General features: G+C 48.9%; 1 protein-coding gene across 1 annotated transcript; it reads right to left on the bottom strand.

The window, feature by feature from the left end:
• Positions 1–234: 234 nt before the first annotated feature.
• F11R (F11 receptor) lies at positions 235–24,857 on the bottom strand. Its single transcript, XM_026487394.4, has 10 exons — positions 24,707–24,857; positions 4,859–4,927; positions 4,603–4,710; positions 4,274–4,420; positions 3,795–3,997; positions 3,326–3,428; positions 3,077–3,184; positions 2,845–2,857; positions 2,497–2,545; positions 235–2,381 (listed from the first exon to the last, which is right to left on the bottom strand). Exons 1-10 carry the CDS (start codon positions 24,765–24,767, stop codon positions 2,346–2,348), a joined length of 897 nt encoding a protein of 298 aa, XP_026343179.1. The 5' UTR covers positions 24,768–24,857; the 3' UTR covers positions 235–2,345.
• Between the last annotated feature and the right edge of the window lie 277 nt (positions 24,858–25,134).

Here is a 25,134-nt window from a genome sequence, read left to right as displayed (position 1 = left end):
TTCATGTCTCAAAACCCGTCTCCATAGAATTGCTTCCCCCAGGTGTTACTTCAATGCAAGAAATGTCCATTTGCATCAACCCCATCCAGGCACAGGCCAACAGCAAGTTTAAGAAACATTATCAGGCTCTGCGGAAGGATACCTCGTATCTCTTAATAAGACTATAAAGATTTTGAATATCCTTACACTCCGGAAGTCCCTCTTAACACAGACCTTCAGGATTTAAACAAACTCAATGTGAAAAATAAACATTTATTACAAAAATGAGTTTTGACATTTCAAAATGAAAACAGACAAGGTGTTTTCCAACTCAAAGGGGCTGTGGTAAGCTGCAGAGGTAAATTCCGAGACTGGTCATAAGGACTCCTACTCACCTCACCACAGTGACTGAGGGAGTGAGGCACCATTCACCTCAGACTTGAAGGAACAGTGAATCACCCCTGCTTCCCTGCGGTGTTTTCTCTACATCCCTCCCACCCCATCTCCCAAGCAGGATACAAAGCTGAAACATACTTTAAAAATCTCATTCTTACTGAACCGTTTCATAATCTCCACTTTTATTGTTTCATTAAATTTTATTTCCATCTGGAATATTTATTTTTTAATTGGTGCATGACCCTTAACTGGTGGTTTGGTTGGTTTTGTTTTTCCTTTTGGATTCTTTCTAGAACACTCGATTCTGTTAGGGATTTCCAGATAAGGGAATAAAACATGGCAAGTGGGGCTCAGCGTCCTCCACAGAAAGCAAGCAGCAAAATCTGCCCTAGAAAACCCCTCATTTGCCCTCTTGCTAGTTAATAAATAGACTGGGGGCTGTGATAGATGGGGAACACAGAAATCTAAGGGCAAAAAAGGGTCCAGATGGACAGAGGAAAGCAAGGAAAGGCAGGCCCACCTTGCTTACTCCTGCTCACTCCCATGCAGACCTGGTCTCAAACTGTCTTTTCCTTAAATAGCACCTTCCCCCTCCCCCCACCCCACTTTAAAATATAAAGTAGTAATTCTTAAACTACCACTAAAGAAGGAGTTCTCCGAAGGGTTTGAGGAATCCTCCTGCCTCAGGCTCCGGAGCAGTTTCCCCACAGCCTTAGAGAAGTCTGCCAAGGCATCTGGTTGGCAGAGGTGGGAGGGCGGGCACCTTCTCTTGCTCCGTGTATCAGACCAAGCAGAACCCCTGAGCACAGCCTCAGCTGGGGGGGGGGGGGGCTCCTCCAGAAGGCTCTCCTCCTACCGCCAAGAGGGCTCTAGAATGAGGGTCCAATGCTCAGACGCTCTACCTTGAGACAGGAACCAGGAAGGGGTGGGACACGGAGCCAGGACCAACCCAGGCTGCAGGGAAATGGAGCTTCAGGCATCTTCCTGTTTGTACAAAGGAGCCCAGAAACCTCATTTCCCCCACTTCCCACAACAAGAAGCTTTGACAAACCAAGTTTTTATTTCCAGCAACATCCAGCTACATACAAACACACACCAACAAAATCTCACCGAAGAGCTAAGAAGCCCTCCGACACACACTGGATTTCAGCAGAACTGAGACGCGAGGACACCACACACACACACACACACACACACATGCTCACGCTCAGGAAAGAGCTGAGACCTACTACACACACTCGCACAGCCCTGCAGGCGTATCTCCAGTGGTTCCAGCCAAGGGTGATGGTCTGACACCAGCTCCAGCTTCCTTTGCTTTAGATCAGCGGTTTTAAAACTCTTCTGCTCCGTGTCCCCCGAAAGCTCACTATGCCCTCCCTCACAAAAGCTCCTGGGTCTTTTTTTTTTTTTTTTTTTTCCCTACAGATGCAGCTGGTGTCAGTCTGCTTGTGTTGAGGACCGCGCAAGAGGACCCCGGCGGCACTTCCCATGGGAAGACAGAACAAAGTGGGCTGCAGAGGCAGGAGAGACTTGGCACGGTCCCCAAACCACCTTTTCAGCTGCCTGGGCTCCAGTCCCCACTCCGGAACAGCTGCCACCTCCTTAGCATGGGAGGAAGGGGCTGAGGGACGACGCTCAAGATCAGTACTCAGGGCACGACTCACAGGGCGTGGGAGTCAATGGGTGGCAGTCAGGACTCCCGCCTGATCCCTCCTAGGGATGGGGGATGAAAGCTTTAAACAAGTCCCAGGCCACTCAGCAGTGGTCGGAAAGGAGGGGAGGGATGCAGGAGGAAGGGGTACACAGCCGACGTTATTAAAAAACACATCCTAACTACGAGAAAAGTGGGGACCACTGTGGGGGCTAGAAGAGACATAAGGCGTCCTGTGAACGTACAGACGTCGTAGGCCAGAGTCTGGTAGCACCAGCGTAAGGCAAGCACAGGGGACAGGAGACGAGCCGGACCAGGGTCACACCAGGAATGACGAGGTCTGCCTGAACTCCCCCTGGGGAAATAAAAATGTCCAGATCAACCCTCTAGCCTCTTCTTTAGCTGACCATCTCCCGTACCTGCAGACACAGGCTAGAAGCCCCCTCCTCGTCCCAGGGTGGCACACTCACTTCGCTGCGAGCCGTGGGCTGGCTGTAAATCACCTTCTTACTCGAGGTCCTGCAGACAAGCCAGAAGATGGAGATGCTCAGTCCCTTAGTGCTCTCCTTAACCTCTGCTTGCCAACTCTAGGGGCTGGACTCAGAGCTTTACAGAAGCAGAGTGCCAGCAGGGACGTGTGGGTGGAGGGAGACAGGACAAATGCAAGGCCACAGGGAACAGGGAGAGGTAGAAACCCGGACGTCCACCCAACCGGGGCTGCCTCCACCTCCAACCCCTTCCCCTGGGCCCATCTCAGCTTCAAACCACAGCATCCATGTTCTCCAGCTCAGAGGTCCCCAGGACAGCACCTCACTCACCCTTTCTTTGCTCCTGAAAGAGAAGAAACGGGACCGTGAGTGTGAGCAGAACAGAAGAGAGCAGGGCACGGAAGGGTGGGGGCAACAGCACGCAGCACGTTAAGTGGTGCTCTCCCAGGAGATAACCCCGCACGTGTGGACTCCCTATCAGGCCAGTACTCAGATGGCACCCAAGAACCGTGCCCTGAAAGGAGGACAATAAAAAGGAGTGCCTTTGAGGGCAAATACTCACTGTCAAAGTAGCCTCGTCTATAGGCGAACCAGATGCCCAAAACCAAGACTCCAAGGAGAATGAGTGTGACGAGGACAGCCGCCACGATGCCCCCTACATTCAACTCCGCTATGAGACACAAACGAGAGGTCAGTCCCCTGACGGCTCACTCACACTGCTCACACCACCACCCAAGCCAAGATGAAAAGCAGACCCCCAATCCCCACCCCAGGTCTGAGCTCAAGCCCTGCTCCGCACACCCCTGCTCACCGGCTTCCATGTGCACAGCATCTGACCTCATGGGGGAACCATACCCATTCTGCGCCTGACACATGTAATCTCCAGTATCAGAGGCCGACACGGGATCGAAGACCTGAAGGGAAGACAACAGTTGGCTTCCTGCCTGAAGAAGCCAAGTACCTTTTTTTTTTTTTTCAGTTAGCTCTACACCCAACGTGGGGCTTGAACTCACGACCCTGAGACCAAGAGTCGCACGCCCCCCTATTTTTGTTTTTTAATTGCATTAGAGTTGACATATACCATGTTACTTTCAGGTGTACAACATAGTGATTCAACAATTCTATACATTATGCAATGCCCATCCTGATGAAGTGTCCAGGTATCCATCTTTTGTCTCCTGACCCTGATGCCAATTCACCTTGTTGCTGTTCTTCTTCCCCACCTTCAAGGATTCTCTAACTGTGCCCCCCCACACCTTTCCTTGCTACCCCATCCCTACCAGCTCCCCTGTCTTGTGATCCAGGCTATAGGAAGAATTGCTGAAGGCACGGTTGCTCTTGGGCTCCGTAGGCATCAGGACCCCGTCCTTGAACCAGTAGAACTCAGAAGGGGGAGAGCCGTCTTTCTCTGAGCAAGTCAGCACTGCCCGACTCCCAATGGTAGCAGAGGAGGGGACGTTGACCGTAGGCTTGGATGGAGGCACTGTGAAGGGACAGAGGGACTGAGCACAAGGTCAGAGAGCGCTGCCTAGAGGCTAAGCTGCTGATACCCCCATACCTCAGCTCTAGCCTCCAACCCTCACCATGCCCTCAGCTTCCCCCTACCCAGGGGCTCATCCCCTCTCTGCCGGCACCGTGACTCTGAACCCCCAACCCATGAGCGTTCTCGCCATCACTGAGCTCCGAAGCTTAGCGGAGCCCGTGAGGGCTTAGGGAAGCAATGAATTCCGAGACCACACAGAAAAAGCGTAGCACATACCAAGCACAATGAGCTTGACGGTGACCTCCCCATAGGTGTTCCCGCCTTCGTCGGAGACCATACACGTATACATCCCCGTGTCTTTCCGGGTCACGGAATGGAAAGTGATGCCACTGTGTGAGAAGGTAACTCGGTCCTCATAGGAAGCTACCGGGAGAGACAGAGGAGAGGCTGAATGAGCTGGAGAGCCAAGAGAAGCTGATGACAGTGGCAGGAGAGGCCACGGAAGTCCACGGGACCGGAGCCCCAGGATGTGCCTCTCCCCTGGAATCCAGGCCAGTCAATCCCTCCACAGCCTAGGCCATGAGGAAGGAAGTGGAGCGACTCACCTGTGATCTTGTTGTTATAGCAAACGAGGCTGGTGACGTCCCCTTGGGCAAACTTCCACTCCACACGGGGAGAGGAGAAGCCGGAGTAGGAGCAGGACAACTTGGCGGCTGCAGACAGGACAGAAGTGAACACGAGGAAGGAGCAGCAGCAAACGGGAAGGGGAAACGGCCCCCACCGGCAGTCTGCGCTGGATGCCGGCCTGCACCTGCTCCCGCCGGCCCCAGACACCCCCCTCCACAGCTGCCCCGCACTCACGTTTGTTCTCAGCAACTCGGACTTCAGGTTCCGAAGTGTACACGGCACCCCTGCCCAACGCCAGGCAGCCTGAGGAGGACAGAGGCAGACCCATCAGGAGGGGACAGAAGAGCATCCCCGCTGACGGGACATCTGAGGCCGGGCCCCTCCCATGGCTGCTCCAAGGTGAAGAGATTCAGAGATCCGAGCTCCTCCTGGGTCTCATGCTCTCTCACCAATATCCTAAATATTTTCTTCCGATGCTTTTTGCCACAACCGCAGGCCAATACTTCCATTATCAATGGAAATAAAATATCTCTTTCAGATCTAATTTCTTTCACTTTTTATGCTTCCCTCTGCAACTCCCAATAATCTTTTTAATTTTTTTAAAGATTTTATTTATTTATTTGAGACGGAGAAAGAGCACAAGCAAGAGTAGCTGCAGAGGAAGAGGGAGAAGCAGGCCCCCCCCAAGAGCAGGGAGCCTGATTCAGGGCTCGATCTCAGGACCCTGAGATCATGACCTGCGCCAAAGGCAGACACTGAACCGAATGAGCCACCCAGGCACCCCTGCAACTCCCAATAATCGAATTAGATTCCTACTATTCCAAGAACAGCTTCCCAAATGACATTTCATGGTTCAGAGAAAGCTTCTCAACAAATAATTAATTGCAACCACTTGTCAGACACTCCTGGCAGGAAGCCAGCAAAGCTGGAGGCCAGGGAGGCAGGGAGGGAGGGAGGGTGTAAGGAAGGGGAGGGAGGGAGGCAGAGGGGGGAGCAATAATGAGGATAATAATAACACTCGACATTTGTAGGGCATTTTGTGCTTTTTAAAGTGTTTTCACATACATTACTCTGTTTGATCCTTGAAACAAGCCTGACAGATCAGCAGGACAAGTGTTATTATCCCAGTTTTACACGAGGAACCAAGCCAATGAGAAGGAAAGAATCGTGCCTAAGATCACACAGCTGGACCAGAACTGGGCTAGATCCTCTCCTGAGAATCTCCTCCTGCCCAGTGGGGAAGGGAAGGAATGGGTGGTGTGTACTGGGGGCAAAGAGATGGGCGAGGGGAGGCAGGGCTAACTGAGGGCAGCGCTGGGCGGGCGGGAGGGTCCAGCATTCGACAATAAACACCAGTGACAGGGCTCCGGGAGAGCCAGACTGCGCTGCAGACCCACACTTGCACAATCACCTCCATTCATGCTTTCCACCCTCAAATTCACCAAGTGTGCTTTATCATTCTAAGAGCCCGTGTTCCTTAGATTAACACAAGCCCGTTTTTCCTTTACGTAATGACTCACATAACAGAATATGGTCTTGTGACCTCTGAGGCTCCCTTTTCTCACCTGAGACATGAAAGGTTTGAACTAGATGTTCTCTCAAGTCCTTTAGAGTTTTTGGTTTTGTTTGGCATTAATATATTTTTTAAGATTTTATTTATTCATTTGACACAGAGAGAGAGAGAGCACAAGCAGGGGGAGCGGCAGGCAAAGGCAGAGGGAGAAGCAGGCTCCCCTCTGAGCAGGGAGCCCAATGTGGGACTCGATCCCAGGACTCCGGGATCATGACCTGAGCCAAAGGCAGTTGCTTAACCAACTGAGCCACCCAGAAGCCCTAGCATCGATATTTGAAGAGTATTTTTATACAGGGGCGCCTGGTAATTCAGTCAGTGGAGCCTCTGCCTTGGGCTCAGGTCATGATCTCAGGGTCCTGGGATTGAGTCCCACATCGGCTCCCTGCTCAGCGGGGAGTCTGTTTCTCCCCATCCCTCATGCTCTCTCTCACTATGTCTCTCAAATACACAAATAAAATATTTTAAAATAAATAAAATTAAATAAAAATTAAAAGTACTTTCATACATTTATTTCAATTGGACACAACAGTGTGAATTAATCCAGGTAAGTACTCTCTGCCCCATTTTACATATGAGAAAATTAAGTGTCTAAAAAGTTAAGGGGCTAGCCCATGTTTTCATAGCTACAAAACAGCAGAGCTCAGATTAGCACACAGGTTCCCCCGATACCCTCTTTTTATTTTTTTAAGACTTTTGTATTTTTATTTTTATTTATATGAGAGAGAGACAAAGAGAGAGCTGGGGGAAGGAGCAGACGGGAAGGGACAAGCAGATTCCAGGCTGAGCTGGGAGCCTGACAGGGGGCTCGATCTCATGACCCTGAGATCATGACCTGAACCAAAACCAAGAGTCCGACGCTTAACTGAGCCACCCAGGCACCCCTTTTTCCTTTTTTATACCATACTTTTTTTTAAAAAATATTTTATTTATTTATTTGACATGACAGAGACAGCCAGCGAGAGAGGGAACAGAAGCAGGGGAATTGGGAGAGGAAGAAGTAGGCTCCCAGCGGAGCAGCCTGACATGGGGCTCGATCCCAGACGCTGGGATCACACCCTGAGCCAAAGGCAGACGCTTAATGACTGGGCCACCCAGGCGCCCCTTATACCATACTTTTATAAGCCATGCTGTTTCTCAGAAAAGCCGTGGCTTAATAGGGGCAGACTATGCAATAAATGTCATTCTTTTAAAAGTCAGGTCCATTTTACCTATGAATTATTTCTCAAGAGTACTGCATTGTATCTGCGTATTTGACATTACATTTTCCTGTCAAATTTATAACCAAATGTAGTAACGTAAGAAATTAAATCAAATAGCCCTTACTTAATTGAAATGTGAGCACATGGACATCTCCCACTCAGCTGTTACTGGGAATGCTGATAATGAAGTGCTTTGATTTTTGTCCCAGTCAGCTTTTTCTGCTTGGATGATGGGAACTCCGTTTTTTTAAGATCCTCAAATTTTACAACTTGCTACCTTTGATGGGCAGCGTGAAGCTCGAACCAGATCTCCCTTCAGGAATGAGGGACTTGTTTTCCAGCTCCTGGGACTTCTGCCAGACAAAGGCCCTCAGGATCAGCCCTTTTGAGGACAGACCGAACACTGGCTGGCCCAGGGGCATGCCTTCCACCAGGGAAGGGGCAGGGGCAGCAGGTATCCAATGCCTCATCAATGAGAGGAGGACGGCAGCTCCAGGGAGCCCCAGCTCTACTGCCCCAATGCCCCAACCCCCCAACCTGGGACAACACAGAAAGGCTGTTCCCGCCCCAAAGCTCCCCTGGGGAATAGGCTGAGGGTACAATGCAACTCAATTTCTCCCTCCGCCCAATCCTGCTTCTTGTCCCTTCCCTGCCCTTCCCTAGGTGTGGATCCCAAGAGCACTTCCTAATAAATGTCTTGGAACTATAATTGACATCTCAGAGTCAGCTTCCTTAGAACCCAACCTATGACACGACCCAAATAAAGGAGAGCTTCTAATCAAACTAGAAACTATTGTCTGGAATAAAGGGCCACCAAAAAAGAAATCACAGCATACGAATCTGGGGATTGTTTCTGCATCACTTCTTTTGCTGAAGTTCTTTTGAGACCTCTCAGACCTTGAGATCTAGAACATTCAAGAATAGGGGCACCCAGCTGGCTCAGTCAGTAGAGCATGTGACTTTCAATCTCAGGGTTTTAAGTTCGAGCCCCACATTGGGTGTAGAGATTACTTTTTAAAAATATTTTTTTTTTAATTAAAATTAAATCTTTAGGGGGTGCCTTTGGTGGCTCAGTCAGTTAAGCAGCCGACTCTTGATTCTGGCTCAGGTCATCACCTCAGGGTCATGGGACTGAGTCCAGCTCCGTGTACGACCGGGAGTCTGCGGGACAGTCTCTCTCTCCCGCTGCCCCTCCTCCTGCTCACACTGTCTGTCTGTCTCTCCCTGTCTCCCCCTCTTAAATAAATAAATAAATCTTTAAAAAATTAAATCTTTAAAAAATAACTTAAAAAATAAAGACAACATTCAGGAATCCCATCCCGAGGCACCTGGGTGGCTCAGTTGTTAAGCATCTGCCTTCGGCTCAGGGCATGATCCTGAACGTTCTGGGATCGAGCCCCACATAGGGCTCCTCTGCTGGGAGCCTGCTTCTTCCTCTCCCACTCCCCCTGCTTGTGTTCCCTCTCTCACTGGCTGTCTCTGTCAAATAAATAAATAAAATCTTAAAAAAAAAAAAAAAAAGGAATCCCATCCCATACAAACACAATCGTGCTGGGCTACAGCCATCCTCCCCGGCTCCTCGACCATCCTGACCTCCATGGCCTAGTCCAACCTTCTCCTGTTTAAAACACAGGGTCTACCCCCCAGTGCTATCCCACGTCCCTCGGCGGCAGGACTGCGGCTGACTGACTGCCTGTAGCCTGGGGGCCACTGCTCCAGCGCTGCGGTGCCTTCCAGTCCCTGCGTGTGGCCAGCCCCACCTCCCCAGCACACCCTCGACACCTCACCATCGTGGTCCACATTCCCCCCGTCACTCCTGAACGAGCCTCCGGAACCAGGCCGCCTGACTCACATCCCAGCTCTGCTACCTCCTAGGCTGAGGGACCGGGGCAAGCTGCCTGAGTCACTCTGAACCTCGGTTCACCCATCTGTAAAATGGAGATAATAACAGTTCCTACATCAAAGCCCCATGGTTGAGAGTTAAAGGAGCTAATACAAATAAAGTGCCTACAACAGGAAGCACCAAGTAACTATTACATCTTCTTCTTATCATCATCATCATCATCATCTGCCCATAGGTCCTTCTGTACACACTTATTTTTCTGACTTCAAAGTTTTCTTCAATAAGACATATAAATAGGGACACCCGGGTGGCTCAGTCGGTTGAGCATCTGCCTTCAGTTCAGGTCATGGTCCCAGGGTCCTGGGATCGAGTCCCGCATAGGGCTCCTTGCTCCACAGGGAGCCTGCTTGTCCCTCTACCTGCCACTCCACTTGCTTGTGCTCTCTCTCTCTCTCTCTCTATTTCTGACAAATGAATGAATAAAAATTTTTTAAAAAGACATATAAATAAATATAAATAAACTCTGCTTGAAAAATGCTTCTATCCCAGCCCACCAAACCACTATCCTCTCTCATGGTATCTGCCTTGGAGAGGCTAATTCTTTTCTAGAACCTTCACAGACAGACCAGCAGAGTGGAGGGCTTTCCCTCGCTGCACCCCATCTCCACCAGGACACCCACGGTCTCCCTGCCCACTGTCCTCATCTATTTTCTGTTTCCCTCGCCTCACGCCCCCACCCCTTCGCGCTGAAGCTTGGACCTCTCCTTGTGTCACGGCGCACACAGAGACGACCCACTCACACACGTGCTAAACCAAACTAGAAGGAAAACTCATCCTTGTCACGGCGACGCTTGATTTACTCTAAGTTCCCAACAAGAAAAGCCACAAAGTCGGAGGCATCAACAGATTTTTGGCGCTTTCACGTCCAGAAAGCCCGGCCTCCACACTGGGCTCCTCTGGAGCAGGACTCCTCAGGGTTTTCAGCCCAACACACTCACTCCCCGCTCAGCCGACTGCAGGTGCTTGGCGCTCACCCTGGAATCAGAATTGCTTTTACTAAGATCACCAGTTACTGCAGCCCTCAATTCTAAGATGCCCTGATTATAGGATACACATCCATGTAATAACAGCTTCTTGGGGGGACATCATATTAAATGCATACCTAGGCTGTAAGTGGCATCCCAATTTACAAAACACTGAAGTAGTCTTAGAATTAAGGATGTCCACAATTTGCTCTTTCAGTTCCCTTCAGTGGCTTCTGTTGACGCCAGGCCCCGCAGGCCGCTGCCTTCCTCAGAAGTCACTCGGGGGGCAGCTGGGCCACTCAGTCGGTTGAGCCCCCGACTCCTGACCTTGGCTCAGGTCCCGATCTCAGGGTTGTGAGATGGAGTCCCGCATCAGGCTCTGTGCGGACTCTGCTCGAGATTCTCTCTTTCCCTCTCAAAGTAAATAAATAAATAAAATTAAATAAATTTAAAGAAAGAAGTTGTCACTTGGCCCCTAGGTTTCTGTGTGCCGCCCTTCTGGTCGTCCCCAACGCCTGCGTTTTCTCATTCTCCTTTTTGAACCTTGCTTCCTCTGTCAACCCCTTAATATGTGTGATCCCAGCATTCCATCTCAGGCCTTTTTTCTTTTCTTTTTGTTTTTTAAGATTTTTAATTTATTTATTTGACAGAGAGAGACAGCAAGAGAGGGAACACAAGCAAGGTGAGTGGGAGAGGGAGAAGCAGGCTTCCCGCTGAGCAGCAGGGCTCGATCCCAGGACCCTGGAATCATGACCTGAGCGGAAGGCAGACGTTTAAAGGCTGAGCCACCCAGGCGCCCCCAGGCTTTTTCTCCTTTCCACATTTTCTGTAGGAAATTTCAAACACAGCCCGAAATTCCTGTGCGCGCACCCAGGGCCAGCTCGGGTCCCCCCTCCCACCAGAGCTGCAGAGGCCTGTGGCTAAACCTCCTCCCGCCCTCTCCACCAGGACTCCACACCCCCTCCTGCACCTGTCAGTACCGCTCCTCTCGCTCCCCTCTCCAGGTTGGGGGATCACCACGTACTTGCTCACTCAAACCAGAAGCCTTCCCGCAGCCACCATCTCTCCCTCGCTCTTGTCAATCACACAGCAAGCATTACATCGTCACCTCCCAAACATTCCTCCAATGTTGTTCCACCACTTTCCAGTACCATCATCATCTGAAGAATTGCAACTGCTCTCTCAATTACACTTGCTTTCTCTGTCTTGTTTCAGCTGACCCATTCGAGTCCATCCTCCATCCCACTGCCGAAGGAAGAACTAATATTTACTGAGTGCCCACTATGTGCCAGGCACTGCTACAAGCATATTACATGGACCATCATTTATCCCTACAACAACCTTAGGAGCTGGGTGATACTGTTACTATCATCTCTATTTTTTTTTAAAGATTTATTTATTTGAGAGACAGAGAGAGAGAGAGGAAGAGCGAGAGAGAATCTCAAGTAGACTCCCTGCTGAGTGTGGAGCCCAATGTGGGGCTCGATCCTAAGTCCCTGAGATCATGACCTGAGCTGAAACCAAGAGTCAGGTCAATCACCGACTGAGCCACCCAGGCGCCCCTATCATCTCTATTTCCTACCCAGGGAAACTGAGGCCCAGAGCAGCTAAGCGGTGGTGCATATTCAAACCAAGGCAGCTTGATACCATACAGCCTTCCTAAAAATGCACGTCTAACACTTGCTTCAAGCTTTCAAGGACTCCACATGGCTCTCAGATAAAATCCAAATTCTTCACCAAGGCAAGAGGTCCAGCACTACCTGACCCTCTGATAAGCCTCTCCACTCGTGCAGTTTATCCTCGAGGAGGACAGACTCCTAAAACTCCGAGCAAAGGGCAGTTTCACAACCTCTGCTTTGCTCCTGCCATTCCAGCTCTGTGGAGCACCCTTTCCCCTCTTTCTTCATCTGCTCAGCAGTTAGGCATCCACATTATTTTCCAAGAAATGACCCACCCACACCTAATCCTACCAGAACCAGCCTCCGACCTCTTTCCTAGACTTTAACTACCCCATGCAAAACAGGGTCAAAGCACTTCCCACATTATACTGACATCATCTGTGCACGTGTATGTCGCCCCTACCAGACAGTAAACTCCCAGGGAGCAGGGACCATGTGTTATTTATTATTCTGAGTACTCAGCACTTTAGCATAATGCCTGGTACAAGCTGACATTGAACAACATGGAGTCTTAAAAAATTAGGTCATAGCAGACCATTCACTACAACATCTACTCGTAAAAGTTTATCTACAAAGATAAGCCCATTTTTCAAACTGGCAGACAGGGCACGCCCAAATGAAGAAAAACAAACGATCCATAGTTCAATCTTTCTAAAATTTTAATAAACTGTTCTACTTTGGGGGGGGGTGACTATTCCATTAATCTTTTTCGTTTTGTTTTTTGTTTTTTTTTTAAGATTTTATTTATTTATTTGAGAGAGAGAGAGAGAGCATGGGGGGGGCAGGGCAGGGGGAGAAGCAGACTCTTGGCTGAGCAGGGAGCCCAGTTTGGGGCTCAATCCCAGGACCCCAGGATCATGACCAGAGGCGAAGGCAGCCGCCCGACTGAGCCACCCAGGCGCCCCTCCATTAATCTTTTTTTTAAAAAAAGGTTTTATTTATTTATTTGAAACAGAAAGACAGGCAGTGAGAGAGGGAACACAAGCAGGGGGAGTGGGAGAGGAAGAAGCAGGCTCCCAGTGGAGGAGCCTGATGCGGGGCTCGATCCCTGAATACCAGGATCACGCCCTGAGCCAAAGGCAGACACTTAACAACTGAGCCACCCAGGCGCCCCCATCAATCTTTTTCTTAAACTTAGCTTCAGCACTTAAAAATTAAGTGTTTTTTTTTTAAGATTTTTTTATTTTTAAGTAATCTCTACACCCAACATGGGGCTCAAATTCACAACCCCAAGATCAAGAGTCACACACTCCACTGAGTGAGCCCGCCAGGTGCCCCCAAAATTGAGTGTTTTTAAATTTCATGGTTTTGAAACAGAATGAAACTTCTCTGCACGCAGGCAATTTTCAACAGCCATTTTGCAGCAGGGACTGATTGCTGCCCCTGGGTCGCAGCGTGTCTGCAGGTGCCTGCACAAAGGTAAAATGCCGCTTTCTGCATCCACGGGGGTGTGCAGAGACAAAAGTCCAAGTGCCAGGAGGTTTTCTGATGCAAGATCTACCACAGCCAACAGAGCAGAGGGGCGCCTGGGCGGCTCAGTTGGTGAAGCGGCTGCCATTGGCTCAGGTCATGATCCTGGGGTCTTGGGATCGAGCCCCCACTGGGGTTCCCTGCTCAGCGAGGAGCCTGCTTCTCCCTCTTCCTCTGCCCCTCCCCCACTGCTTGTGCTCCCTCTCAAATAAATAAATAAAACCTTCAAAAAAAATTTTTTTTAAAGCATCCAACTCATGATTGTGGCTCAGGTCACGATCTCACAACCCAAGAGATCAAGCCCTGAGGCAGACTCTGCCTCGGTGGACCGCTTGAGACTCTCTCCCTCTGCCCCTCCCCCAACTCACACAAGCTCCTGCTCCTGTCCCAAGCAAATCTTTTTAAAAATAATGAAAAGTAGGGGCGCCTGGGTGGCACAGCGGTTAAGCGTCTGCCTTCGGCTCAGGGCGTGATCCCAGCGTTCTGGGATCGAGCCCCACATCAGGCTCCTCCGCTATGAGCCTGCTTCTTCCTCTCCCACTCCCCCTGCTTGCGTTCCCTCTCTCGCTGGCTGTCTCTATATCTGTCAAATAAAAAAAAAAAAAAAATCTTTAATAAAAAAAATAATAATAATAATGAAAAGTAAAATAAAACAGCAGCAGAAAGTGGGGAAAGATGTGAATCCATTTAAAACACCCCCACTCTCTTCATGACCGCAAGAACAACCAAGAGCCTCCAAGGAGGCCCAGGTCAGCTGAGGAGACCTGATCAAAGCACTGCCCCCTGTGCAGAGGTAAGCTTCAAAATGGTTCATGCTCCTTATGGACTGAATTGGGCTCCCCTAATCCCTGGTACCTCAAAATGTGACTGTATTTGGAGACAGGGCCTTTCACCAGATACTGATGTTAAAGTAAGGCCCTTAGGACACGCCCTGATCCAATCTGACTGGCGGCCTTTATACAGAGAGACACCGAGGGCGCTCCTGCAGAAAGCACAACCAGCAAGACTGTGGCTTCAGGGGAAACCGACCCGCCAGCACTGTGGTCTTGAACTTCCAGCCTGCAGAACCGTGAGAAAATGTATCACTGCTGGGGCGCCTGGGTGGCTCAGTCCGTTAGGCACCCGACTTCAGCTCAGGTCATGATCCCAGGGTCCTGGGACTGAGCCCGGCATCCAGCTCTGCGCTCAGCATTGAGTCTGCTTCTCCCTCTTCCTCCACTCCTCTCCCAGGCCATGCTCCCCATCTCTCAAATAAATAAACCAAGTCTTTAAATTTTTTTTAATTAAAAAATCTTTAAAACTTAAAAAGAAAATAAATTTACTGTTGTTGAAGCCCCAGTTTGTGACATTTTGTGATGGCAGCCCAGGCGGATGAATACACAGGTCCAAGTTGAACGTCAGCAGTGGGCATTCTGGCTGAACCCCCGGTGACTACGGCCTTGACTTAGGTAATTATGAGGGCATTTCCACGCAGTGAAAAGAACCAACATTCTGCACAGCAAAGGAAACCAACATCAAAATGAAAAGGCAACCCATTGAACAGGAGAAAATAGTTTGCAAATCGCATATCTAATAAAGGATTAATACCCAAAAAAATTGAGAACATACAAAGAACTCACAACTCAATACCAAAAAACCCCACACACAATCCAATTAAGAAATGAGCAGAGGGGGCGCCTGGGTGGCACAGCGTTAGTTAAGCGTCTGCCTTCGGCTCAGGGCGTGATCCCGGTGTTATGGGATCGAGCCCCACATCAGGCTCCTCCGCTATGAGCCTGCTTCTTCCTCTCCCACTCCTCCTGCTTGTGTTCCCTCTCTCACTGGCTGTCTCTATCTCTGTCGAATAAATAAATAAAATCTTAAAAAAAAAAAAAAGAAAAAAAGAAATGGGCAGAGATCTGAATAGACATTTTCCCAAAGAAGACACACAGACAGCCAGGAGGTACATGAAAAGATGCACATCACTGATCATCAGGGAAACGCAAATCAAAACCACAATGAAATGTCACTTCACGTTATTATCAAAAAGACAAGAAGTAACAAGTACTGGTAAGGATGTAGAGGAAAGGGAATACTTGTGTACTGCTGGAAGGAATGCAAACTGGTGCAGCCACCATGGAAAACAGTATGGGGGTTCCTCAAGAAAGTAAAAATAGAACTACCATATGATCCAGCAATTCCACTACTGGGTGTCTATCCGAAGAAAATAGAACCACTACTTCGAAAAGATATGTGCACCCCATGCCGACTGCAGTATTATTTACAATAGCCAAGATATGGAAACAACCTAGGTGTCCATTGATGAATGAATGGGTAGATAGGTGGTACATACATAGAATGGTTTACTACTCAGCCATTAAAAAGAATGAAACCTTGCCATTTGTGTTAACATGCACAGACCTTGAGGCCATTATGCTAAATGAAACAAGTCAGACAGAAAGACAAATACCATATTATCTCACTTATATGTGGGATCTAAATTTCTTTTTTAAGATTTTATTTATTTTTCTGACAGAGAGAGACACAGCATGAGTGGGGAGGAATGGAAGAAGCAGGCAACCCGCTGAGCAGGGAGCCTGATGACGCGAAGTTTAATCCCAGGGTTTTGGGATCATGACCTGAGCTGGGAAGGCAGGTGCTTAACCGACTGAGCCACCTAGACACCCCCATGGGATCTAAATTTAAAACAAAAACAAAACTAAGCGGGTAGACACAGAAGCAGGGGTGGGGGTGGGCAAAATGGGTGATGGAGGTGGAAAGGTACAAACTTCTGTGATTATAAAGGAAGTCTGGGGGTGTAAATGTACCACATGGCAACTGTAGTTAACACTGTACTGCACACAGGAAAGTTGGTGAGAGAGTAAATCTTAAAGAGTTCCCATCTTTCTGTAACTATGTATGTGGATGGATGTTAACTAGACTTACTGTTGCGATTATTTTGCAATATATAAAAATATCAAATCATTATACTGTGTACCTGAAACTTATATAATACTATCTCAATAAAAAAAAGTAAATAGGGGCGCCTGAGTCCGTCAGTTGAGCAACCAACTCTTGACTTCAGGTCCGGTCAAGAAGGGGGGGGTGGTGTCCTGGAAGTGAGCCCGGCCTTGGGCTCTGCACTCAGCGGGGAGTCTGCCTGAGGATTCCGATTCTCTCTCCCCCTCTGCTCCTCCCCTCACTCGCAGGCTCACTCTCTCCCCCTAAAATAAATAAATAAATCTTTTAAAAAAATACAATAAATTAAAAACTAAATAACTAAAAGGAAAGAATCAACAGAAGTCCCGAAGATCTTTACAAGATTTGTCCTATACTTTTAACTACAGTTGCCCCTCGAACGACACAGGTTTGGACACAAGTTTGAACTTTACGGGTCCACTTAACACGCCATTTTTTAAATCCAGTACAGTATTGTAAATGTATCTTCTCTTATGATTTTAACATTTTTTCTCCAGCTTAATTTACTGTAAGTATACACTACATAACACATGTAACAAAAAAATATGTGTTAATCAACTATTTATGTTATCAGTAACGTTTCCAGTCAATAGCAGGCTATGAGTAGTTTTAAGTCGTTGGGGAGTCAAGAAGTTACACATGGATTTTCAACTGTATGGGGCTGCCACCCCTCACCCCCAGCATTATTCAGGAGTCAACTGTAATCATATCTGAATTCTAGACACAAATCACTGAGCATGACAAAATGAATAAAATAGGAGCATGAATAAAATAATAATAGCAGTTAACATTTCTTGAATTTTTACACATGCCAGGACTCTGAGCCCTTTACATGATTAATTCATTTGACCCTCACAATACGGCTATGAAATAAATATTGTTGCTCCCATCTTACATTTGAATTAACTGGGACACATAAATCAAGTAATTTGCTCAAGTCACAAAGCTAATAGGTGGAACAGCCAAGATTCTAACCCAGGTATTCTGGCTCCAACACCATACATTCTACAACTACGTAAAAATACATATGGCCATCGCAAAGTCAAAGTAGATCAATTTGTACTAGCACAAGAATATATTCAAAATGTAAAAACAAAATGTAGACTATGAACCTATTTTTACAAATAATAAAAATAATCTGAGTATATGCATGACAAAATCTCTAATAGGCTCCAAGTACGCGACTGTGCGTATTATCTGAGACCACAGACAGCTTTTCTTTTCTACGTTCTATACTTAACGTAATGAGCAAGCATGTGTTAAGTGTTTTAATTTAGAGAAAAAGGAGGGAGAAAGGGGAATGAAAAGAGGGGGGGAAATCAGATCACAAGGAGGGAAGAATGAAAGCCAGAAAGGAGAGGCAACATTGATTAAACAAAACTTTAAAGGTGAAACGAGGTAACAGATAAGTAAGAAACAGGAGATTAGGGGCGCCTAGGTGGCTGAGTTGGTTAAGCACCCGACTCTTGATTTTGGCTGAAGTCATGACCTCAAGAGTCAGGAGATGGAGCTCTGCATCTGGCTCCTGCTCAGCACAGAGTCGGCTTGACATTCTCTCCCCCCACCAACTTGTGGCAGGAAGGGAGGGAGGGAGGAAGAAGAAAAAAAATAAGAAAATCTTTAAAAAAAAAAAAAAACAAGAAAGAAATATGAGATCACTGAACCACCAAGATCTTGGGACAGTGTAGGTGAGTCTAATAAATCTGAAAGAGAGAGAGAAAGGGCGACGGCACTCGTACCTGGGGGTAATGGCAGCTGACAACAGTGGGCAGGCAGAGTGCTCGAGGGGGTGGGAGTGGAAGCAGAAGAGAAGGTGAATTGGGTAAAGAGAAGGTGAGGTGGTGACTTAGCCATTAATACCTAAATCAGTCCCTACATGCTTTCATACACTTCAGCAGAGAGTCGGTGGTGTAGAAATCTATAAGACCGAGTATATAATTCTTGAAAATCACTATGTATCTGAATAATATAACAACTGTGGCAAATTGTATTTTCCAAAATAGACATATGGATCTGTATGTTTATCTCATCCCCCATGCTTTTCTTACACTGTGACTGACGTACAGTCTAGGTTCCCTCCTCTTGCATCTAGGCAAGTGTCACAGCAGAAATGACACAGTGAGCCCTCCCCTCGAGGTTGGTGCCCTATGCATTGTCCCAATTTTTTTTAAGGTTTTATTTATGTATTTGAGAGAGACGGAGAGAGCATGAATGGTGGGGAGGAGGAGAGGCGGAGGGAACAGCAGACACCCCACTGAGTGGGGAGCCCAGTGTGGGGCTCAATCCCAGGAACCCGAGATCATGACCCAAGCCAAAGGCAGATGCTCTACCAACTGAGCCCCCGCACATCTCCTTAGATTCTCATCACAAAAATGCTGTGAGACAAGTACTATTGTTACAATCCCATTTCACAGATGAGAACACTGAGCTTAAAACAGCTGCCCCAAATCACACAGCTATAAATTGCAAAATGGGAAGGGAATCCTTTTTTTTTTTTAAGTAATCTCTACACCCAGCGTGGGGCTCAAACTCACAATCTGGAGATCAAGAGTCTCACACTCTGCCAGCTGACACAGCCAGGTGCCCCACGCTGGGAAGGCAATCTTGACCCAAGTGTGCCTAATTCTGGGGCTCCGAAGCTAAGATGGGGCATCTCCATCAGACAAGCAAGGAAAGCACACTCAACCTTCGAGATCCTGTTCAAATGCCCCTTGATCCATTATGACTTTCCGCAGTCCACATTAAGTCCGTCCCCAACTTCTAGGAATGCAGTCTAAGAACAGAATCAAAGGTTAAGCTTAAAGATGTATGTACAGGGACAATTTCTTATTATTTAGCACAGCAAAGAAAAAGAAAACCTAAAAGTCCAACAAAAGGTGAATGGTTAATTTTGATATAGCCATGCAGGAGAAGACTATAGAATGGAGTTTGTTTAAAGCACATTTTGCTTAAAAATACATATAATTGTACATATATATATATATACACACATATATACCATATTTTATACACACACACATCATATTATTCACAGAGGAAAGACTGCATTAAATATCGGTACTGTTTATCTCTTGATAATAGGATTACATATGATTTTTATTTTCTCTGTTTTCCCATTTTTCTGCACTGAGCACATATTGTTTCTTAATAAAAATTTATCTTTTTAAAAAATTTATCTCTTTCCTTGCATGCTCCCAAAACATTTTGTACTTTGATGACAGTGCCTGGCACACTCCGCTCTGTTTTCTGCTTAGTCAATGTCTGTAGTTCCTTGGGAAGAGAATCCAAGTTGTTCGTTATCTCCCCGGCTCCTAGCACTGTGCTTTGCCCAGAGAAGTGCTCCATGAGGCCCGCTGAAGCACGCGGTGATGATAAGGTGGTCAGAGGGCGAAGGTGTCCAGACGTAGAGAACCCACCAGCCACCATGCCTGCACATGCAGATCAAGCCCACCACGGAAGTCCCTTCCTTCTACTGCTTTATTAAGAAACCTTTGTTTCCTCTATACATCCTGTTAATTATTAGAATGTGCCTTAAGTTGCTTTTGTGCCGTGAGTTTGTTTGAATTCCATTTTTTTTTTTTTTTTAGGGGAAGGAAAAGGAGGGAGATGAGCCAGCCAGCCAGCCTCTTTGGTTTTCTCTAAGAATTCCACCCAAACTTCCCCTCTAGGCCTACAAGCTTCATAGGACCCTCCAGCTGTAAGGGAGCAAAGAGCTGCAGAATGAGGAGAAGCAGGGCCTCTGGCTCCAAAAGGGTACTCAGTTTACCTACCGTGGGCTAATTGTTCCAATACCCCTGGCTCCCCTCACAACTTCTTTTTTTTTTTTTTTAAATATTTTTTATTTATTTGACAGAGATAGAGACAGCCAGCGAGAGAGGGAACACAAGCAGGGGGAGTGGGAGAGGAAGAAGCAGGCTCATAGTGGAGGAGCCTGACGTGGGGCTCGATCCCGTAACGCCGGGATCACGCCCTGAGCCGAAGGCAGACGCTGTTAACTGCTGTGCCACCCAGGCGCCCCTCCCCTCACAACTTCTTGATAGCAGGTGTTACTCACCGCTTTAATCTCTAGCACAGTGCTCAGAACACGGCACACACCAATGTTTTCTGGATTAACAAATGAACTTGACAAAGCAATACCATTAGAACCTGGACCTTCCACCCTGTTTGCCCTTGTTTTGCCCTTTCCTCCCCACCAGTCACCCAGTGAAGACTGATCTCACTCCTGGAGGTTAGGGTAGGACGGATAAGGAATGCATGGACAAGAGGAAGGCCCTGTGAGCCCAACAACAGGCGGGGCTGAGTCTAAACCGCCCTTCTTGGCTGCCTTTGCGAGACGTCAGTGGCTGGAATGGCCCTCAGAATGGCAGAAGGTGGGAACAGCAGTGGGGGGCAGGAAAGCTTTCACTCCGTGGCTCCCTCCTGACCTCTCTCCGCAGAATTTCCAGTTCTACCTGCTCCGCTCCTCCCTCTCCCCACCCATCTCCCCAGTACAAGGGAAGGTTGTGCCCCGCCCACCCAGGGCTCACTCCAGGGGCCTGGCATCAAGCTTCCGGTCAGCCAGCTGCTTCCTCCTGTCCAACCCCCAACATTGCGAAACTAATGCCACAGCCGGACTTTAGACAGAAACCCTGCTTATCAGGGAGTCCCAGACAGATGAACTCTTGAGTTTTCAATGCCTGGAAAAGCCCAGTATGCGTCCACTCACATGGCTTCCCACCACGCTGCACCCTCTTTCACAATTACATCTGACAAGTGGTCATCCGGATCTTTCCTAAACCTCTGAAAAGGAAGCAAGTCTGAGTTTAGAGGTCCCCAAGGTCTCTCCTCAATACTAACAGATATGAAAAATAAGCTCCATTATTTCCTACTCCATCATGCAAAACGGGTGTAGCTTTTAAATCTATCTTTGAGCAAAGGTGTCAGCCCTTTCAGTGTCCACAAACACGTGGCCCTTGACCCGGTGACTTGGGGGGTGGTGGCAGTGGTGGGATCTTAAAGACCAAGACCCCAACGCCCATAATGCCAATATGGAAAGATCTCCAAGGTATCCAAAGTGAAATAAACAAGGTCTCTGACAGAGTAGAACGTCTCGTCTGCCTCCACATCAATGTGTCAGCCTATTCTAAATAAATAAAACTTTTTTATTTTTAATTACAGGAGCTCTACCCCAAACCAAAACTAGACTGGCGACCCCAGACACCCTTAGGTCACCAAGAAACTAGAGAGAAATATCGTGAAGTGAAAGTGTCCCCGAGCCAGGAGGTACAGATGGAGGGAGGCCCTAGAAACCCACGACTGCACATCTCCCAGTTCCTAGTTCCGGCTGGCTGCTGGCAGCCACTAGGTTTCAGGTTTCGAGGGAACTGTTCTTTCCTGGGAGTAAATTCAACTGGCGGGCAGAGGGAGGGGAAAGGAGAAGTGACTCACCAATGTGCAGTTTAAGTAAAGCTAGCAAAGCTGAACAGTGAATGTGGAAGGGCTTGAGTCAGAAACATCAGTCAAGAAGACCAGTCAGTACTCAGACTGATCCCGACGCAGACAGCAGCTCCTGCCTTCTGGAATGCCAGGTGCGGATCCCTCACTCAAGTGGGATGAGGGGAAGGAAGCAGGGTTCCAACCCAGGTTCCCCCTTCTTCCCCGTGCTTACACCAAATGTCATCCTATTCACACACGAATAGGATTCTGCTAAGTAGAAATGCTTCTCCCTGCCTGGGAGATTGCTGGAAACTTCTAAGTGGAGGCTCCCCAGGGAGAGGGAGACCGTGCTTTTGGTCACTGGTTGTGCTTTTCCCAAGCCCAGTTCCCTCAGTGTTTGGGCTCCAGTCCCTGTCCCGGCAGCTCAGGCTTTCCTCTCCACAGGCTTCCCAGGCTGGGGTTGGGCCTTTGCTTGACTCGATCATATCCTGCCCTTTCTTCTTTCTCCCTGACGGCAGAGCCCACGATGAGCAACAGCCATGGTGTCAGAAGAGAGAACACAAGGCAACCACATATGCTCCAGACATCCCAGGGCCAGAGGACAGACCAAGCACCCAAGAAAGAGCCCTTACCTTTACCTTTGCCTTTTGGGATCTAGCAGGGGGAAACGCTGCTTCCTCTGACCAACTCTCCTGGGGCAGCATTCCTTACTCCTCACAAAATCCAAAGGAGTTAACAGCTGCCCAATAATAGTCATCCCTTCGTGTACATGTAATGTCACTATTATCCTGGTCAACGCGCAGGATAAGCATTATTACTCCTGCTCCACAGATGGAAAGACTGGGCACTAGTCTAAGATCATAAATAAGGCAGAGAGCCACACTAGAACCCCAGTGAGGTCACCTGATTCCTATTTCCATCTTCATTGTACTAATCAAATCATCCCCCCCAGGTCTAGCTGGATTTAAATGTGACATGGTCAGTTTCCCCCATCCCCTGGGCATGTCACTTCCTAGGACCCACTGCCCTGTCAAGCTAATGCAACATCACCTCAGGCTCCATTTAAACCCCTGAAGAGACTAGAGGACATCCCCAAGCTCAGGAGGGGGCTATCCCAACTCTTCCACTGCCAGTATGTGCTATGGGGGGATGTCACAATGCAGAAAATGAGAGAAAAAGAAGAAAAGGAAGAAGAATGCTGGCTTCAGGAAGCTTGTAAGCCCAACACACATGGTCACAGATGGCATCACAGATGAGAAACTTGGGGGGGGGGCCACTGGTTCAGCAGGAGGTTGAGTACCAGTAGAAGCACCACACAGAACCAAAGAAGGACCATGGGTGTCATTAGCAGCTCTAAAACAAAGGCAACAAGTAGGAAAGGTGGAGAATAGGAAAAGAATGGAAACTGAATCAAAGAGGAAAGTGGAGGCACAGAATGAAAAGAACAAGTGAGAGAAGGTAAGAAAGTGGCCCCGGGCGGGGCGGGGTGGGGGGGGGGAGGGCGTTATCCCAAACTGATGTTTGAGATCACGGTTCCTGTGCCACAGGATGCTTGAGATACTGGATCTAGCAGTGGAAAAAGGAGAAGGGGCTCAGGAAACTTTGGTTCCATTCCCAGGTCCTTTCGTCAGTCTGGAAAAGTCATTTCCCCTCTTTGGACCTGTTTCCGCATCTGTACAATAGGGAGAGGATTAGACTTGCCTCTGGTCCGGTTTACCCCAAGGGCTTATGTTTTTGTGATAAGGGACAAAGGAGTTGTCAATCCATCCTTCTAAAGGCAGGGAATCCATTTCCACCCTTCAATAAACTGAGCAAAATGAACTGCCTTCTAACCACCGATGCCGATTGTAACTGCTCATTTCTTTTACACTTCCTAAAGCATGGACCTCGAGGGAAAAGCAAAGATTCCTACAGCTCACATACTGACACAAGAATCCACAGAAGCACACGCATGGGCACTCAAGAATCTGACACACTCAAGAATCTGACACATACACATCCAGCTGGGGACACCGGCTACCTAACTAGGTGGCCCAAAGCATACGCGCAGTCCGGCCCAAATCTATCTATAGACAGAGGCCTGCCCCAGCAAGCGAGCCTCATTGTTCCACAGGAAAGGGAGTTTACAAAGGAAGCAAACTCCCAGGAGCAGTGCGGGGAGGGCAGAGTCCTGGCTCTGAGAAGAATCCAGCCAACCAACAGGCAGGTCCTCCCCCTGGGAACACTCAGGCAACAACATTGATTAAGGGCTCTCGAGGTAGCTACCCCAGAAAGGAACTTTAAGTGCTGTGCTCTGAGAAAGGTGAGATTTCAAATTTATTTCTTCGGACTTTGCACCCAGACACTTTTCCCAGGGCAACCACCGCAACCCAAAGATCCCGGGAAACTAGAGAGACCCCTTCAGGAACAGCCAGGGAAAGAGATGTCCACCCCACCCGACCTCCACTAGATTTTCCCTGAGGACCCTTCAGGAGCAGGGCATTCAGAGGCCAAAGGAGTCAGGGGCGCGAGGCTCAGGCTTCTCTCGGGTTGTGCGCGGATGTTGGGTGCGTGCTGGAGGGCAGGATGGCCTTCCCAGGTGCGTGTGGAGGGGTACGCCTGGGTGGATGTGTGCAGAGCCCTCGCCAGTAAATGAGGCCAGGAAAAGTGGGGCTACCCCCTCCCTTGTTTTTGGCTACCTGCGGAAGCCGAGGCTCCCTCCCGGTGGGTGCGAAGGGAAAGAGGTGTGGGGGAGGGGAGCCAGCCACCGCCGGGTGAGGAGGAGGGGAAACGGGAGGGCCAGGGGTGGAAAGGGGGACCAGGAGGGTGAGGCTGGTAGGTTTCTCAACTCCTCCCCTCCCTCGGGCGAGAGGCGTGGGGAGCGCCTCCCTCCAACCTCTGACCCGACCCACCGATTCCTCCCGAAACTCCGGGAACTTACACAGGATGACCGATGTGAAGAGAAGCAACTCTCTCCTCCCGGTTCTCGCTTCTGTCCCCATGGTGATCAGAATCCCACCCGACACGGCTGCCGGAGCCCGGGCGATAGACAGAGCTTCCCCCGCAACCGCTCGGGGACTAAACTCCAGCAGGCAGGTTGAGCCCCGCCCCGCCCCGCCCCGCCCCCCCACGACGATTGGCCGGCGCCCCGCCCCTGCGCGTCCCGATTGGTGGAGGGAGCCGCCGGTCCGTTGAGTGACTCACCGTGGCCAGGTGCAACCTCTCCCACTACTCCCCACTCGGAGCGATTGGCGCCTTGCCAAGCCCGAGCCGCCTCTGATTGGCCCAGGAGCCTGTCGCGTAAGGAGACCGGGGCTCACCTTCTGCAGGTGAGGGCACCCTGATTGGGCGGCGTTCCTGAAGTAGGGA

This window comes from Ursus arctos, unplaced genomic scaffold (assembly GCF_023065955.2).
Source record: "Ursus arctos isolate Adak ecotype North America unplaced genomic scaffold, UrsArc2.0 scaffold_2, whole genome shotgun sequence".
In the NCBI taxonomy this organism is placed as follows: Eukaryota; Metazoa; Chordata; class Mammalia; order Carnivora; family Ursidae; genus Ursus; species Ursus arctos.
The sequence above is the reverse complement of the archived record's forward strand: the minus strand, read 5'-3'. Positions and strand labels throughout refer to the sequence as shown.

Bases quoted from the DNA above. Each gene is read 5' to 3' on its own strand.
- F11R (XM_026487394.4), bottom strand. From the start codon at position 24,767: ATGGGGACAGAAGCGAGAACCGGGAGGAGAGAGTTGCTTCTCTTCACA. The intron at 4,711-4,858 runs GTGAGTGCGGGG...TCCTGTCTGCAG, and splicing joins CCGAGTTGCTGAGAACAAAC to CCGCCAAGTTGTCCTGCTCC. The intron at 4,421-4,602 runs GTGAGTCGCTCC...CTCTCCCGGTAG, and splicing joins CTATAACAACAAGATCACAG to CTTCCTATGAGGACCGAGTT.